Source organism: Oryctolagus cuniculus, chromosome 7 (genome assembly GCF_964237555.1).
Source record: "Oryctolagus cuniculus chromosome 7, mOryCun1.1, whole genome shotgun sequence".
In the NCBI taxonomy this organism is placed as follows: domain Eukaryota; kingdom Metazoa; phylum Chordata; class Mammalia; order Lagomorpha; family Leporidae; genus Oryctolagus; species Oryctolagus cuniculus.
In genome coordinates this window covers 70209566-70228891 of record NC_091438.1, presented here as the reverse complement: position 1 = coordinate 70228891, position 19326 = coordinate 70209566, and the positions used below count along the sequence as shown (strand labels likewise).

The following is a 19326-nucleotide window of genomic DNA, read 5'->3' as shown; positions in this document are numbered from 1 at the left end:
GTCTTCAACAGTTAATTAAAGCACAGCGTACAAAGCTCAGTTCAGAAATGTCTGCTCACCTGAACTGCTAAATAGATTCTGGCTGAGTCCACGTAAAGGAATGCTATCTTCCCTTTTCTTCAAGTATTTGGATTCCAGCCCTAGATTTTCACCACTTAAAAGTAAAATAGTAATTAATTATTTTCTATTTACTAACAATGTTAAAGGTTTATCCAATATATATGTATACAGGTTGAGCATCCCTAATCCAAAAATCTGAAACACTCCAAAATCTTAAACCTTTTGAGTATTTATGATACTACAAGTGGAAAATTCTACATGTGATCTTGGGACAGGTGAGTTATAATGCAGGTGCACTAAATGTTCTGTACAAATTTAGTCTATGTGTAAAAGGATATTCTGTTGAGATCTGGGTCCCTTCCCCAAGATAACTTGTTTTATATATATGCAAATATTCCAATATTGGAAAAAATCCCAAATCCAAAACACTTGATCCCAGGTATTTTAAGAAAGGGGTACTCAACCTATACCATATTATTAAATTTAAAGCTTAAAACTGTTCAGGGGCTGTGGTGTAGTGGGTAAAGCCACTCAATACAGTGCCAGTATCCCATATGGGTTCTGTTTGGAGTCCTGGCTGCTCCACTTCTGATTCAGCTCTCTGCTATGGCCTGGGAAAGCAGTGAAAGATGGCCCAAGTTCTCAGAAACCCCTGCACTCTCATGGGGACCCAGAAGCTCCAGGCTCCTGGCTTCGGATCGGCCCAATTTCGGCCACTTCTCCCCTTTCTCCCGCAGGGAGTGAACTAGCAGATGGAAGACCTCTCTGCCTCTTCCTCTGCAAGTCCACCTTTCAAATAAATAAATTGGAAAAAAGTAATGTGCTAAAAAAAATTTTCTTCAAATGATATTCAATACTGGATTTTTAAGCAAATAATAATTTATGTAAAACCAAGGTATTCTTCCCAGTAGTAAACTAAAAATTATAAAAGCTAGGATAAGGACTGTGAGAGAAATGAAAATTCTGAGTACTATAAAATTTATAGTTGCACAGAAGTGGTAGATGATGGAAAAATGTCTTGAATATTACTAGTTACTTAATTTCTGTCATCCTATATTTAAAATTTTGCTTTCCTTTGATCAAAAGCTCAACAAACTATTACAGTGCTTCAAAATGGTCATGATCTAATAGCAATACATATGGCACAGTAATGAACTGTGGTCAAGTGAATACAATGTGGAATTTTGGAGAAACAATGAACATTTCTACATTTTGCCCCTTTCTCCCATGCATTCTTTCTCAACCTGTTCAGTGTCAACAGCTTGTCTAGTAGTATACTTGCAAGTATACTACTTTTTTGCTCCTGCAAAATGATTACATTCTTGAAATGAAAAGATGGTTTTTTCTAATATTAAGAAAATAGGTTGGTGAATTTTTTTAAACCTTTTATACCCATTGTCAGATTTTGCTACCTGACAACAAATAAAAGAACAAGTTCTAAATAGAAAAAAAATTAATTTTTAAAAAAGATTTATGGGGCCAGCGCTGTGGCATAGTGGGTAAAGCCGCTGCTTGCAGTGCCAGCATCCCATATGAGCGCCAGTTCGAGTCCTGGCTTTACCAATCCATCTCTCTGCTATGGCCTGGGAAAGCAGCAGAAGATGGTCCAAGTCCTTGGGCCCTGCACCTGTGTGGGAGACCTGGAAGGAGCTCCTGGCTTCAGATCAGTGCAGCTTCGGACATTATAGCTATTTGGGGAGTGAATCAGCAGATGGAAGACCCCCCCCCCCCCAGTACCTTTCTGTAACTACCTCTCAAATAAATAAATCTTTTTAAGAAAAAAAATACAGTATTTATTTGAAAGGCAAAAAGAAAAAAGATCTGCCATCCATTTCTTCACTCCCTAAATGTCCACAATAGCTGGCCTGGGCCAGGCTGAAGCCAGGAGCCTAGGACTCTATCCGGGTCTCCTACATGGATGGCAGAGGCCTAAGTACTCTTGGGCCATCTGCTGCTGCATTCCCAGGCACATTAATAGGGAGTTCAACTAGAAGCAAAGCAGCCTGAACTCAAACCATTGCTCTGATAGGGGATGCTGGTGTTGTCAGCAGCAGCTTAACCTGCTACATACACCACAACACCAGCCCCTGAATAGTCTTGATTTTATGCACAGATAATTATGTTTGTGTGAGTATCACATTTTCTGCTTATAGAATTGTACTGGGGACATACATTGGGTGTAGCAGTTAAGACCCTCCTTGGGATGCCTATATCCCATATTGGTATGCCTGGGTTTGTTTCCTGGCTCTGGCTCCTGACACCAGCTTCCTTCCAATGTAGAGCGGTGATAGCTCAAGTGACTGGGTTCCTGCTACCCATGAGGGAGACCCAACCAAGTTCTGAACTCCTGGCTTCATTCAACCTGGCCCAAATCCAGCATTTGGGGTACGGACCAGCAGATGAGAGATGGTGTGTGTGTCTGCCTTTTGAATAATCAACTTAATTTAAAAATAATGAAGTTCCTCTTGATTTGTGATAAATACTTTAAATAAAAACTATGTGGTTCTATTTTTTTTATTACTATTTAACAGGTATAGTTATAGACAGTGAGAGAGAGAGAGAGAGAGAGGGCTTCCTTCCGTTGGTTCACCCCACAGTGGCTGCCACAGCTGGCGCTGCGCTGATCCGAGGCCAGGAGCCAGGTGCTTCCATCCTGGTCTCCCATGCGGATGCAGGCACCCAAGCACCTGGGCCATCCTCCACTGCCCTCCCGGGCCACAGCAGAGAGCTGGACTGGAAGAGGAGCAACTGGGACCAGAACCCAGTGCCCATATGGGATGCCGGCCCCACGGTTCTATTTATATGAGGTTCCAACTGCTTTGCCTCATGAACCGTGTGAAGTTAAATACAACAAATATATACAGTTTAAGACCTCAAAGAGTTCTAATCTTTTTTTTTTAAAGTGAAGCTCACAAATATTAATAATTTTAATACTTATCCTGGTGGCAATTTCAGAAGATTCGATGAATAAATGCTAGAGAGCTGTTTAAGAACCCTCTGTGGGCTCTAACAGTAATTTATGTGCAATCTATTGGGATGGTGATGGCTCATGATAATGAGAGTCAGCAAGCAGGTCTTACAGCTCTTAAGTTTTAAGTGAACAAGGAATTATTTTTTTTTTTTTAAATTACAAATGTGAAGACTATCCAAAGAGGGGTTTCCATGTATTAGCTGTTTTAATTTATTCATAAGTTTGAGTCACTATGTAAAACCTGCTTACAGCCCAAAAATAGGGAAGGAATCTCTAAGCCAGCAAAACAGAGTTACAAATTGACATTAGTTTATGTCATCTTTGAGTAACCTCGCAAACCTTTTACTTACCTTCACCATATGGTTTCTTAGATGATTTTACAATGGAAGCAATACATTAGAGAGCTTCCAGGGTTTATACAGCCATACAGAAAAACAAAGATGACTGTGAGGAAGATTTTTATAGGCATGCACAGTAATACTTAAAAGGCCGATCTTCAGTAATGTAAGGAAATCCCATCACAAAGAGTTTACAGTATGTCTGAAGGTATCCCACAGTGTAAAAGAACACACCAGAAACCTTTCTTAGAGCTAAAAGGGCTGTAATCCCACTAAGCAGCAACTTAAAGTATGTCAGATAAATAGGGGTCACTGTAACTCTCCAACTTAAAAAATGAAAATGCTTTAAGATGACCTTCAACATTGAAAACATTACAGTTCATGTCAGTAAGTACATACTTTTCCTTATCAGTTGAACAAGGCACACTAATGGTTGCTCCTGACTGAACATCTCCTAGCGATGTATTTGGTTTGGTAAACTGCAAGTTAAACTGTACCTGTGAAGACAGAAAATATTTCATGTGACTGAATTATTGAGAACTGAGACAGTTCCACACTGACATGAATGCTTCAATGTGTAAATAAAAATAATTTTTTTTTTTACTTTTTTTTTTTTGACAGGCAGAGTGGATAGTGAGAGAGAGAGACAGAGAGAAAGGTCTTCCTTTTGCCGTTGGTTCACCCTCCAATGGCCGCCACGGCTGGCTGGCGCGCTGTGGCCAGCACACTGGGCTGATCCGATGGCAGGAGCCAGGTGCTTCTCCTGGTCTCCCATGGGGTGCAGGGCCCAAGCACTTGGGCCATCCTCCACTGCACTCCCTGGCCACAGCAGAGAGCTGGCCTGGAAGAGGGGCAACCGGGACAGAATCCGGCGCCCCGACCGGGACTAGAACCCGGTGTGCTGGCGCCGCTAGGTGGAGGATTAGCCTATTGAGCCGCGGCGCCGGCCAATAAAAATAATTTTTAAAAATATTTATTTATTTTATTTGAAAGGCAGAGTTACAGAGAGGCAGAGAGAGAGAGGAAGATAGAGCTTTTGATCTGCTGGTTCACTCCCCGGATGGCTGCAACAGCCGGAGCTGCGTCAATCCGAAGCCAGGAGCTTCTCTGGGTCTCCCACATGGGTGCAGGAACCCAAGGACTTGGGCCACCTTCCACTGCTTTCCCAGGCCACAGCAGAGAGCTGGATCAGAAGTCGAGCAGCTGGGACTCAAACTGGCGCCCATATGGAACGCCGGCACTGCAGGCAGTGGCTCTACCTGCTATGCCACAGTGCCGGCCTCTAATAAAAATAATCTTACCTCTCCTTACCAAAAAAGTAAGTTTCTTTTTTTCCTTTTTGAAGATTATTTATTTGAAAGTTAGAGTTACAGAGAAAAAGAGAGATCTTCTTCTGCTGGTTCACTCCCCAGATGGCTGTTAATAGCCAGAGCTGGGCCAGGCAGAATCCAGGAGCCAGGAGCTTCATCTGGGTCTCCCACATGGATGGCAGGGGCCCAAACAGTTGGACCATCCTCTGCTGCTTTTCCCAGGCCATTAGCAGGGAGCTAGGTTGGAAGTAGAACAGCTGGGACTTGAACCAGCACCATATGGGATGCTGGCACTGCAGACAATGACAACGCACTGTACCACAGTGCCAGCCCCCAAAATGTAAGTTTCTGTCATAGAAGCAAGCTGAATACCACGAAATGATTCCCCTAAAAATTACTTTGAAAACAAAAACATGAACACTAAAACATGCAAGTTTGTTACATAAAAAAAATTTATCTCATGCATTCTGAAAATTCTATCTTGTAAAGAACTTTCCAAGCTTGTTATATATATATATATATATATTTTTTTTTTTTTTTTTTTTTTTTTGACAGGCAGAGTGGACAGTGAGAGAGAGAGACAGAGAGAAAGGTCTTCCTTTTGCCGTTGGTTCACCCTCCAATGGCCACCGCGGCCGGCGCGCTGTGGCCGGCGCACTGCGCTGATCCGATGGCAGGAGCCAGGTGCTTTTCCTGGTCTCCCATGGGGTGCAGGGCCCAAGCACTTGGGCCATCCTCCACTGCCTTCCCGGGCCACAGCAGAGAGCTGGCCTGGAAGAGGGGCAACCGGGACAGAATCCGGCGCCCCAACCAGGACTAGAACCCGGTGTGCCGACGCCGCTAGGCGGAGGATTAGCCTAATGAGCCGCGGTGCCGGCCCAAGCTTGTTAAATTTCTTTAAGGATTTTAAATTAGGTCTTCAAATTTAAATTTTGAAATACTCAAAAGTAATCAACAATCTATGTAAAAATCCAAAAAAACAGCATATAAACTACTATAGTTTATTTAAATAATGGAAGGAGTAGGTGTTTAGCATGACAGAAAGATACCCAGTTAAGATGCCTGCATCCCACACTGAAGTCCCTGGGTTGGATTACTCCAATTCCAGCTTCCTAACAGTATGGATCCTGGGAAGCAACAGGGAAGCTCAAGGGATTGGACTGGGTCTCTGCCATGCAAGAGACCTCAGTGTTTCCATCTCCTGTCTTTGGCCCACCTCTGACCACTGCCGGCATTTGAAGAGTGAAACAGTGATGGCAGCTGTTTCTCTCCATGTTTCTGCTTTTCAAAGAATAATTTTTAAAAATTTATTTTTCTATACAAACAGAAAAGACAAAACAACAACAAAAATCCATTTATGGTAAAAACTCAAAATAGGAATAGGCACATGCTGGCTTCATATGATAAAATTATAAATTAGAAAGATATATGCTGTTATATTTAACTATTGAGATTAAATAATGTAAAAGGATCGTTCTCCTTATATTAATCTATTCTTAGCATGATAGCATTATGTACAAATAGAATTAAATTTGCTTTTTACTCCTTTATTTGAAAAAGAGCTCCTTTCTGCTGATTCACTTCTCAAGCGTACACAACGGTGGAAATGGGCACAGCAGAGCAAGGAGCCTGTAACTTGATCCAGGTCTCCTACAGAGGTAGCAGGAGCCCAACTAGTTGATCCTTCACTGCTGCCTCTCAGCATTCCCAACAGCAGAAGTGGGAAGCAGAAAGCCAAAGCCAGGAATGGAACCCAGGCACTCTGATGTGGGACACAGGAGTCCTAACAATGGTCTTTACCACAAGGCAAACATCTGCCCCACAAATGTGATACTTTAAAGCAAGACAAACTGATTTTAATATACCTTACAGGAAAACACGTACGTGGGGCAGGTACTTATCACCGAGGTTAAAATGCCACTTCAGACACTGGTATCCCTATCAGAGTGCCTCGGTTTGAGTCCTGGCTCTGCTTCCAAGTTTAGCTTCCTGCCAGTCCATACACTGGGAGGCAGCAGATCATCGCTGAAGTACTTGGATGCCTGCCGCTCCCCCAGAGGACCTGAATTCAGTTCTGGACGCTTGGTTTTAGGCTGGCCCAGCCCTTAGCTATTAGTCATTTGGGGGAGTAACCCAGTAGATAGAAGTGTTCCACATCTTCTCAAAATTACTAGAGCAGAGTCAAATATAAGTCAATCAATAGAAACAGCCAGAAATGACTGAATTATGGAACAATGACTCAATTGTATTTTATGTATATCAACATTGTGGTGCCGTGGGTTAAGCCATTAGCTTGTAATGCGGGCAACAGACATCAGAATACTGGCTGTTGGTCCTAGCTGCTCTGCATTTGATCCAACTTCCTGCTAATGAGTCTGGAAAGGCAGCAGATGATGGCCAAGTGCTTGGCCCCTGTTACCGGTGTGGGATATCTGGATGAAATTCCTGACTCCTGGCTTCAGCCTGGCCTATCCCTGGCTGTTGTGGCCATCTGGGGAGTGAACTAGTAGATGAAAGATATCTCTTTCTCTCTCCCCATCTCTCTGACACTTTCAAATAAGTAAACAAACAAACAAACAGGGGTTGGCATTGTTGACACAGTGAGTTAAGCCACCACCGCCGATGCTAGCATCCCAGATGGGCACAGGTTTGAGTCCCAGTTGCTCCCCTTCTGATCTGGCTCCCTGCTAATGGCCAAAGAAAGCAGCAGAGGATGGCCCAAGTGCTTGGGTCCCTGCACCCAATGAGAGACCTGAAAGAAGCACCTTGCTCCTGGCTTCAGCCTCTCATAATGCTGACCATTTGGAGAGTGAACTAGCGAATGGAAGATCTCTCTCTCTCTCTCCCCATCTCTCTCTCTGTCTCTATAACACTGACTTCCAAAATAAAATCTTGAATAAATAAATCTTTTTAAGAAGGAGAAAAATGGAAATTATAGAGATACAATATTCAAAATATTAGACACTGCAGAAAAAACAATTAGTGAACTTTAAGGCACAGCTTTAGAATCTATACAAAATTGAGAAATAATAATGAAATAAAGGGACAGTCTCAATGCAATAATCATGTGGCCAGCCATGTATAATTGGAATACAGAAAAGGGAGAAAATAACAGAAAAAGTGAAGAAATAATAAGGATCAGATCCTCTTAAACAGATTACAAAAAAAACCAGAACTCCAAAACAGATTACAAAAAAAACAGAACTCCACCAAGTGGAGAACCTCAAAAAAACCCCATGAGGATAATGATAGACATGTACCACATCCAAGAACATAACTAAGCTACTGAATCAATAAAAAAGATATTTCTTAAAAGCACCCAGAGAGTGATAAACATGACTAGTCTTATCCTGTTAGAAACGATTCAATCCAAGCAATAACAGACTGACTTCTTCAAATTCAGAGAAGAAAAAAAAAATAAAACTTACCTACAACCCTGTATACGGAGAAAATGAGGTAAAAATAAAAGCATAGGGGCTGGTGCTGTTGTGTAGTAGGGTAAGCCTTCGCCTATGACACTGTCATCCCATATGGGTGCTGGATCATGTGCCAGCTGCTCCTCTTCCAATCCAGCTCTCTGCTATGGCCTGGGAAAGCAGTAGAAGATGCCCCAAGTGCTGGGCTCCTGCACCCACGTGGGAGACCCAGAAGAAGCTCCTGGCTTTGGATTGGCCCAGCTCCCCCCACTGTGGCCATTTGGAGAGTGAACCAGTGGATGAAGACCTTTCTCTCGGTCTCTCCCTCTCTCTGTCTGTAACTCTACTCTCAAATAAATAAAATCTAAAATAATAATAAAATAAAAAAAATAATGGGAAAAATGAAGGAAAAGTTCATTTCTCACAGACCTACACTGCAAGAAATCTTACTGAGAAGAGGGGACATGAGCTATGGTGCAATAGGGTAAGCCCTGGCTTGTGGTGCCAGCATCCCATTTTGGAGTTCTGGATCAAGTCCTAGCTACTCTAATTCCAATATAGCTTCCTGCTAATGTACCCGAGAAAGCAGTAGATGATGGTCCAAGTAGTTGGGTCCCTGTCACCTTTGTGGGAGAATGGGATGGATTTCCTGGCTCCTGGCTTTAGCCTGGCTGAGACCTGGATGTTGTGGCCATTTGAGGAGTAAACCCGTAGATAGAAGATTGATCTACCTTTCTTTCTGTCATTCTGCCTTTCAAATAAATACGTAAAGTATCTTTTTTTTAAAAAAAGTTACTGAGGAGAAAGTAAAATTACACCAGATTAAAACCTAAACCTGGGGCCGGCGCTGGGGCACAGCAGGTAAAGCCTCTGCCTGCAGCACTGGCATCCCATATGGGCAACAGTTAAAGACCCGGCTGCTCCACTTCTGATCCAGCTCTCTGCTATGGCCTGGGAAAGCAGTGGAGGATGGCCCAAGTCTTGCACCCCTGCACCTGTGTGGGTGGGAGACCTGAAGGAAGCTCCTGGCTCCTGGCTTCAGAAAGGCCCAACTCCGACTGTTTCAGCCACTTGGGGAGTGAACCAGTGGATGGATATCTCTCTCTGCCTCTGCCTCTCTATACCCCTGCCTTTCAAATAAATAAATAAATCTTTTAAAAAATAAAGAAAATAAAATAAAACTTAGACCAACACAAAGGAATAGTGTGTAAACAGTAAATGTAATGGTAGGCCAAAGACTCTTGATTATTGCCTCGTTTCTTTAAAAACTGTTTAAAGCAAAAGAAAAATAGGTTGTATTTACAACAAATATGGAAGTAAAATTTTGACAATATGAGCAGAAGGAGAGGAGGGAGAAAACAGAAGAATATTATTACAAGGTTCTTGTTTCATGTGGGAAATAGTATTAGTTGAAGGTAGATTATAACACGAAAATGTACACTGTAGACTTCAGCAAACACAAATAACACAAAATCAAAAGTAAATATAAAATGGGAAATAAAATAGAATAAACAATTGGAAAGAAGGCAAGCAGAAAGCGGGACGCACAAGGAACAGACAGGACACACAAAAAACAAAGAACAAGACAATAAATCTTATAAATACCACATTTTAAATTTTCTAATACAATGTCAGAATGGATAAAACTGTAAGAGACATTTATAGATTATCTAAAAGAAATTCAACTTAAATATAGATACAAACTGGTAAAAGGACACAAAATGATACTTCCGGTAAGTACTAATTAGAAGAAAACCAGGATCAAGGTAGATTCCTCTTTCTATTCTTGAGAAGAAAAAAGAACTCCTAAGGGGCAAAGACAGTGTGGAAAATCCCCTTTTTATTTTGTTATCTTCTGTCCCAATCCAGACGCAATGGTGATAGCTACAGCAGCCAACAGACTACAGTTCTGAAGGAAAGGAATCATGCTCTCCAATCAAAGGCACTATGGTCTTATGAGCACGGGCCAAATCCTCATTACTTTTTAACTTCGTCCTCCTACTGTTTGGCACTAGACAAAGACACAGGTACAGCGACCAGGTGACAGAGAAGGAGAACCTAAGCTTCTGCTTTTTATCCAGAGGATCAGGAAGGGGGGCCCCAGGAATCTAGAAAATTTGACAGAAATCATGGAGAGGAACACAAGAAAGAGAACCCACAGATGATCTATAAACTCCTGGGCTCACTTACAAATTCCACTTGCAAGATCTCAACCTAATCAGCTTATCAAAGGCTTTGGGAAATGGACCATATGATAAGGTAACCACTGATCAGGTCATAGAACAGACCCTGCAAAGTGCACACTTGGGACAACTCCAAATGGCAAGGCAAACTTCTGGAAAAGTAAACTAACACTGGAGCAAGTCTACTGAAGGCAAATCAGAATTCGTGGGGCTGGCGCTGCAGTGCAGTAGGTTTGTGCCGCTGGGATCCCGTATGGGCACCAGTTCGAGTCCTGGCTGCACTCTGCTAATGGCCTAGGAAAGCAGTGGAAGATGGTCCAAGTGCTTGGCCCCTGCACCCATGTGGAAGACTGGAAGCTCCTGGCTCCTGGCTTGATTGGTCCAGCTCCAGGAGTTCTGGCCATTTGGGAAATGAACCAGAAGATGGAAGACCTCTCTCTTCTCTGTCCCTTTCTTTTGTCTGTAACTCTGCCTTTCAAATTAAATAAACAAAAAAAGTGGAACCAGAGAAGACTGCTATTTTTAAAAACATTGCTTTCTCCTTAGGATTTAACAAGATCTAGAATCTCATAATACTCAAAGATTCAGAATACAATAAAAACAAATCACTCCACAAAGAACCAAGGAAATCTATAACTAGAGACCATTATCCTAGTGAAATAAGCCAGTCCCCATAAGACAAATACCATGTTTTCTTCGATTTGTGGTAGCAAATATATAGGGAACAAAAAAAGCAATATATATGAATGAAATTGACATTTGGAGATTAGATTATTGCTTTTAGTCCTTGTCTATATTCCTGAGAAACAGTGGTTTTTCTACTTAACTACTTGAATTCTTTATTTAGTACAGGGTTAAGCTTTTGATTATAAAGTAGGTTAAAAATATGTCATTGCAAAAATTAAAAGAAAAATAAAGAAGGAGGAAGGCAGGTAGGAGCAAAGGATGGAAGGAGGGTTGGGTAGGAAGCATCATTATGTTTTTAAAACTGTGCATATGAAATACATGAAATTTGTCTCCTTTATATAAATAAAAAAATAAATCATATTATATTCCACTGTGTTTTTTATATCACACTTTTTTTTTTTTAATAGTGGGAGGGGAGAGAAGGGGAGAAAGGGAGAAAGAGGGATCTTTTTTTTTCTTCCTTCCGTTGGTTCAGCCCCCCAAATGGCCACTATGGCCGGAGCTACGGCGATCCGAAGCCAGGAGCCAGGTGCTTCTTCCTGGTCTCCCATGCGGGTGCAGGGACCCAAGCACTTAGGCCATCTTCCACTGCCCTCCCGGGCCACAGCAGAGAGCTGGACTGGAAGAGGAGCAACTTGGACTAGAACCTGGCACCCATATGGGATGCTGGTGCCACAGGTGGATGATTAACCAAGTGAGCCACAGCGCTGGCCCCTATATCACACTCTTAACGACTAAGTTATAATGTATCTAATATAGTAGTATATGCACAAAATTCACAAACATTCATGTATTGAAGATTCATGCTAATTGTGATCACTTTCTTTTTATTATTAGGGCTACATGATCAAAAGAATATAGAGATCATGATATAAGAAATAGCAAAAGTTTTGCTTCTATGTTTAAGAAAATTTTTAAGAACAATATTCTGATTACAGAAGACCTTTAAGAAAAAACATAAATCATATTTGGTCCTATCAACTAGGCAACAATTTATAGTATCTGGATATTATAGATAAACCTAGAAAGTTGTTTAAAGTAAAAACAGCCTTATATTCAATAATTTTCAAGAAAAAGCTGAAACCAAGATTGTAAACATGCTTGAGTATACTAATATTTATTATAAAACAATAATACTTTGAATGCACATACCCATTTATTCTAAATAAAAAATTTAAGAAGAGCCAATTTAAGGCTTATAAATACTCTTTAGACAAGGCATTCTAAGCAAACTCAGCTTCTCATTTCATTCAGAATTTTCAACAGCTCCAGATGATAATAAGGATATGGCTAAAAGAAGCACATGCCTAAGAAACAAAAATAACTTATTTTTATTACAGCCCAGACTTAACTTGATAAAAAGTTTATAATAGTAATTTCCAAGGCCTCAATTATATCTTTTATAAAATATCCTTTTTCATAAATACTTAATTGTCTTTGCAGTTTAGGGAAAAGTCAACTTGGACCTGATGTTGGGATTGAAAATGAAAAGTTACTGAACAGGTAGACTAAATTAATCTAAATACAAAATAATAATATGTAGGAAAGTACTATATAAATCTAAGTACTATATAAATCTAAGCTCCTTGTTAATGGCCTAGGAAAAGTATCGGAAGAAGACCCAAGTGCTTGGGCCCCTACACCCACGAGGGAGATCTGGAAGAAGCTGCTGGCTCCTGGCTTCAGACTGGCCTAGTCCTGGCCACTGAGGCCATCTGGGGAGTGAACCAGAGGATGGAAGATCTCTGTCTCTCTGTCTCTCTCTATCCCTCTCTGTAACTCTGCCTTTCAAATAAATACAATAAATCTTTAAAAAAAAAAAAACAAACAATAAATTAATGAAGTTTAAGCAGAAACTATATCGACTTTTATAAATTACAGGGACTATAGAAACAAATAGTGCACACAATATTTTCTCTAAGGATATATGTATATTCTAGATATTCAGGAATTGTACTTATATGTTTATTTATTTGAAAGGCAGAGTGACAGACACAGAGGGAGAGATTGAGAAACAGAGAGATCTTCCATCCACTTTTTCACTCCCCAAATAGTCAAACAGCCAGAGCCAGGCCACGTAAAAAACAGGAAGCAGAACTCCATCTGGGTCTCACACAGGGGTAGCAGAGGTCTAACACTTTGGTCATCTTCTGCTGCCTCCCCAGGTGTGTTAGCAGGGAGCTAGATTGGAAGTACAGCAGTGGGGACTCAAAATGGCACTGTGATAAGACTGTGTTAATGGATGCCAGCTTCACAAGTGGCAACTCAACCCCCTGCACGGCAATGCTGACTCCTTAGGAATGTATTTATCTAATACTTAACAACTAGTCTAAAAAAGAAATTAATTTTTAAGAAGTGAAAAATATGGGCCGGTGCTGTGGCACAGTGGGTAAAGCTGCCGCCTGCAGTGCTGGCATCCCATATGGGTGCTGGTTCAAGTCCTGGCTGCTCCACTTCCAATCCGGCTCTCTACTATGGCCTAAGAAAGCAAGAGAAGATGGCCCAAGCCCTTGGGCCCCTGCACCTGCGTGGGAGACTACAAAGAAGCTCTTGGCTCCTGGCTTCGGATTGACGCAGTTCTGGCCATTGCAGCCAATTGGGGAGTGCACCAGTGGATGGAAGACCTCTCTCTCTCCCTGCCTCTCCTTCTCTGTGTTTAACTCTGATTTTCAAATAAAAAAAAGAAGTGAAAAATACCTATATGCTAATAAGTTGCTATATATACAGTTAAGAAGTATTAATTAATTTGGCTACCTTTGGTCCTGAAACTGGGTGGATGGTATTTTTGGCAGATATTGGATGAGGAAAGGCATTCTGAAATGTAAATGCAGAAGAGACAGGATAACCAATCCCACAGCTTGGGTAGGTAAGTCTACCATCAACCTAAAAATGAAAACATAAGAATAAGAAATTAATTCTAAATAATATTTGCTGATCCAGGAAGCATTACCATCTAGTATAATAACTAACAGTTAAGAACACTATTTTTAAGACTAGAAAATTCTGCTTTAATACCTAGCACAAGGCAGGGATACTTCTTAGGACATAGGGCCTTTCAAAGTGGCTGTGCAAGCTTGGCTATAACAAACAACTGGCCATTCCTTTCAACTGAGTTAAAAAACAGACTTCTGAATAATCTTGGTTCACTCCAGGCTTCCAAAACAGGGAGAAGAGGGACAGGGCGGAGTCACAGATCCGTACGTCAGTCATAATTTTCTGCCAGACTGAGTAAAAACAAGATCAGTGTTCCCAAATGAACTAATTGAGACAATTATTTGCATTCCCTCTAATTTTCGAAATAGTGGACTCACCATTAACCACTGTCATAATACCAGTGGCTATTTATCATCATTCAGGGTTAAGCTCGTTAAGTTTTTTCAAGTTTGCTATTTAGCCCCAGGCAATCCTTTCCACAATTTTTCCCAATTTAGCAATAATCCTACCCCTTCTTCAGACATCTAGTACTATCTGATTCATCAGACTAGATTAAAACTTCAATTAGGCATCAAAATTTTAAGCCCTCTGCCAACGCCTCCCAGCCAAAGAGCACAAGGAACATTCCTGTAGTATACAAGCTGGGTTTACTGTTCCTTGCAACAAAGTAGACTGCACAGACAGGTCTCAGTAAGCAGAGTTAGTAGGAACTTGTTAATTAGATTTAAGCACATGTTAGGTGAATTAATGTAAGTTTAGGACTGTAGGACTTTGCTGTGGATTGGAAGCTATCAGGAAGTAAGGATCAATGTGTGACCTGTTATCTAAATACATCCTATATAACAAGGCAGGAAGAAGGCATTAAGGCCAAAGCTGTATTTGGGACAGAAGTAGCAGCAACTCACATTAGTCATGATAGAAGGATGCCTGGCTATTTTTGTGGTTTGGTAATGTTCGTATTTTTGTCTGTGTTCAGACATGATTATGGAGTGGTCTTTTTGTCCTGATTCATCACAGTTACAGACTGACCTTGTCTGATGTCAATCTTCTGTGAAACTGTTATGTTCAACAAGAGAGTTCCGAGGCCTACCTGTGAATTCTAGACAAGCTCTTACTATGACCAAGCCCTAACCATCTGATAGTACCAGGCCACCTTTTGGATGGAAGGAGCTGCTTTTCTAATCTTCCCCCCCTTACTTGGAAGGAAAAAGCAAAAGACCTGGTCCCAGGAGCTAGAAACTTGTATTTCATGACCAGTTTCTTCTAGAACCTAGAACTAACAAGCCTGCTAATAGGGCTTTACTTTTTTTTTTTCCCCTCATAGAATCTGTTAGGCTTTTTCCCTCATAGTTCCAAACTTGAGTCTAAACTCTGAATTCTCTGTTCCTGTAGTTTCTTAAACATTGTGCATGTATGCCTATGCATGCACATCTGTGTGTTTTACAGAATTTGGCATTACTTTAGTTTGTACTAAATGATTTCTATATCTATTAAAGACTTAAAAGAAGTGAGCCCTTGAAATACAGCCTCTTTGTTAACAGCAAGTATGCCTCTGTCCTATTGCCTACAACAACTTCAACTCTACTTCAGTGATAAATAATTATAGAGCTACAGTTTGTACTAGTACCAGGACTTTAAAACATTGAGACTTCCTAACAATCAGAGAAAACTGTTGTTTTAGAATATTCACTAAGATTATTCACATCTTATATTAAATCTTACCACATTCAGGTTAGGAGAAATTCCACTTCTGATTGTACTGCTATTAGAATGTACAGGTGGAGTTGTAGAAGATCCCAATACATCTTGCTTTCTCACTAACTGATTTTCATTTAGTTCTTTATTTAACCATGTGATTACTTAAATAAAAGAATAAGAAACAAAGTACTTTATTCACTGTTTATATTTTCCTAATCATTTTAAAGAGTTAAAAGTTATATTAGCATTTTTTAAAATTTTGAGTTTTTTACAACTATCTCATATCCCAGGAGAATAACCCAGGTTCACCTACTTTTTTCATTCAAGGTTGTTATTTTTGCAACTGCCCCATAGAACTCCTTACTCTATTATTCCCAGAAGCATGTATTTCTGCTACTCAAGCATCTCTTTGAAAGTTTTTGCCACCACAACAGTATCTTACAGTTTATTTAAAGATCATAATCTTATGTCTGATTCTCAGTTCCAGGAACTAAGAAAATGTTAGTTAAAAGCTTAATTTTTTACTTTCATTTCAAATAACTAATGTTACTAATATTATGTAAACAGCAATTTTTACAAAGGAGATAGGGAATATTTAAACAGCAAGTTCAATTAATATTTTCAACACTTTCAATTTTGGGATATCAATAAAGTGTTCTTTATAATGGTAAGTGTTCTATAGGGTAGATAATATAACTTACTATAGCAAAGGAATTAAAAATATATTTAGCCAGCGCCGCAGCTCACTAGGCTAATCCTCCGCCTTGCGGTGCCGGCACACCGGGTTCTAGTCCCGGTCAGGGCACCGGATTCTGACCCGGTTGCCCCTCTTCCAGGCCAGCTCTCTGCTGTGGCCAGGGAGCGCAGTGGAGGATGGCCCGAGTGCTTGGGCCCTGCACCCCATGGGAGACCAGGATAAGCACCTGGCTCCTGCCATCGGATCAGGATCAGCGCGGTGTGCCGGCCGCAGCACGCCGGCCGTGGCAGCCATTGGAGGGTGAACCAACGGCAAAGGAAGACCTTTCTCTCTCTCTCTCTCTCTCTCTCATTGTCCACTCTGCCTGTCAAAAAAGAAAAAAAAAGAAAAAAATATATTTAAAGCAGAAATTATTTGTATATAGCAGTTATCTTGATTGATCTACACCATTATGATTTCAAAATAAAAATTTAAAAATGTTTACTTATCTTCATCTACTTAAAAGGCAGAGAAAGGTGGGGGGGGGTAGAGAGAGAGAGAGAGAGAGAGAGATCTTCCATCTACTGGTTCACTCCTCAAATGCTCACAACAGCCATCTCCTAGGCTGAAGCTAGGAGATTAGAACTTCATCCAAGTCTTCCACAGGGGTGGCAGGAGCCCAAGCACTTGAGCCACCATCTGCTGTCTACCAGAAGCATTTGCAGGAAGTGAAATCAGAAGCAGAGTAGTGGGGACATGAATCAGCAATCCTACAGGATGTGGGCATACCAAGCAGCAGCTAAACCCTTTGCACAATGCCCATCCCTGAAACTGTTATCAATAAAATTAAATCTCATTTACGTAAAAATATGAGGCAGGCGTTTGGCTAACTAGCTTAGATGCCAGTTAGGAAGTTCACATCCTTATCAGAGTACCTGGGTTTGGTACCAGCTCCATTCCTGATTACAGCTTCTTGCTAATACACAAGTACTAGCATGTGTTGACTGCATGAGAGACCTGGATTGAGTTCCTGGCTCCCAGCTTGAGACTGGCCAAGCCACAGCTGTTGCAGACATTAAAGGAATGACCCAGTGAATGGCAGCTTTCTTTCTTTTTCTGTCTCTGTGCCTCTTCCTTTCAAATAAATAAATAAAATTTTAAAATATAACATACTTACATTTTTCATTATTTTTTAAAAGCTGTTTGCTTTCTTCAAGTTTTTGAACTGTAGCTTCTAATTGTTCTTGTAATTTGCATACCTGAAATATGTCAATTCTCATAGTAAGTCAAACAAAATAAAGTTTGTAATGTAAAAAATACATTACAGTTAATTAATTAAATACTAAAATATTACTAAATGTGAATATAGGAATTAGCTCATCTATGTAATGCAATATTTGTGTATCTATATATAGATGCATATATATACACACTATATATGTGTGTAAAACAATGTGTTTGACCTTTCAAACTGAAATAGGTTAACTCTGTTGAATCTAGTTGTGTTAGAAAATAAAGCCAAAGCATTCTCTAACTAAAAATTTTAGAAAGACACATCTGAGGAAATTTGCTATAGTTTACAAACAGAATAATCACAAAATATTAACTACCTCTTGCTCTTTAACTCGGAGAGACTGTCCAACCTCTTCTAATTCTTTATGTTCCTTTTGTAATTTTTCCTCCTTCTCAGCCAAGAGTTTTTCTTGCTGAATAGTAACTGTATTCTTCAGTTTCAACTTACCCATTAGAGTTTTTAGATCCCCTTGTAACTTCTTGATAATTTCATTCGCCTGTAAAACAGCTTAACATGTATATCTCTACATAATTTAATGAAATATTAATATTCTATCAAGTTTTAAAACAAACCTTCAGAAGTTCTGCTGACAATGATTTTATTGTAGCTTCAAGTTTTCCCAGCTGTACCTGATTTTTCTCACCATTTTCTTCTAAAGCCACCTGATATATTTGTTAAAAAACATGTAAAATAATTAAAGCGCTTGTGTTTGTTTAGGAAAAACAGCACTTGTAAATGTGATCAGATCATCAATTTGTTTAGAAAATTTTTAAAGTAGACCTTTTGTTCCTGGATTGTATCAAATGCTTCTTTTGTTCTTAAAACAAGCTGGTCTTTATCCTTGATTTCCTGTTCTAAAACTGCCACTTTTGTTTGAAGCTGATTAATATGCTTTTCTTTCTCATGGCATTCAGAATCTAGTGTAGAATTCTCTCTTCTCAAAGAGAGAACTTCTTGCTTAGTCCGCTGCAGCTCCTAGAGAATGGTTAAAAAAAAAAAAGTTGTATTACACATTATGAAAAAGTGAAGTTGGCTCATCTAGTTATTTCTAATTCAGATGTTTGAAGAATATAAAAGTCTCTAAGGTATGAGTAACCTACAGATTCAAAATACACTATAATATACTAAGAGAGAGTCTTCCATAAACTTCTGAAGGACTTTCATATCATCTAATTCAATCACAGGAAGAGAAAATTCAGTGATCCAGATTTATGAATAAATTACTAAAATCTATAGAAACCTATAACGGGAATTTTCTGCTATTTCCCCAACTGATTCCAAGGGTGGCCAAGGGTGAGAGTCACAATTTACAGTTAATATTTTTCTCTGCTTATATGCACAGAAATTTTCTCTTAAAAGGGTCACACTGTTGAGTTTTACAACCTACTTCTCACTGTATTACATTACATCATAAATATCTTTCCATGTCAACAAGTATGTTAACATTTCTAGATCTCCCTTTGGTTTATTCTTTAAAGTAAAAATAAGTAGATAAAGTTGTCAATTAAAATCTGATTTCAAGGGACAGTGCTTAGCCTAGCAGTTAAGACACTGGTTGAGATACTCAAGTCTCACATCATAGATTCTAGATTTGATTTCTGGCTCCAGCTCCTGAACACAGCTTCCTGTTAATGCAGACCCTTGGGAAGCAGCAGTGGTGGCACAGGTAATGGATTCCTACCGACCAAATGGGAGCCCTAGACTGAGTTCCTGGCTCTTGGTTTTGACTCAGCCCAGTCCGGGCCATTGTTGGCACTTA

General features: G+C 40.1%; 1 protein-coding gene across 2 annotated transcripts in view; it reads right to left on the bottom strand.

Moving 5' to 3' along the window:
• The window catches only part of SASS6 (SAS-6 centriolar assembly protein), a 42488-nt gene that overhangs the window by 1823 nt on the left and 21339 nt on the right, over positions 1-19326 (bottom strand). For both annotated transcript variants that reach the window (XM_002715837.5, XM_051857433.2), the window contains exons 9-16: positions 18348-18542; positions 18140-18229; positions 17884-18063; positions 17451-17532; positions 15622-15758; positions 13720-13848; positions 3769-3866; positions 60-154 (exon numbers count right to left, since the gene is read on the bottom strand). In XM_002715837.5, the coding sequence (XP_002715883.1) occupies positions 60-154; positions 3769-3866; positions 13720-13848; positions 15622-15758; positions 17451-17532; positions 17884-18063; positions 18140-18229; positions 18348-18542 (1006 nt within the window). The remainder of the gene's footprint in view (positions 1-59; positions 155-3768; positions 3867-13719; positions 13849-15621; positions 15759-17450; positions 17533-17883; positions 18064-18139; positions 18230-18347; positions 18543-19326) is intronic.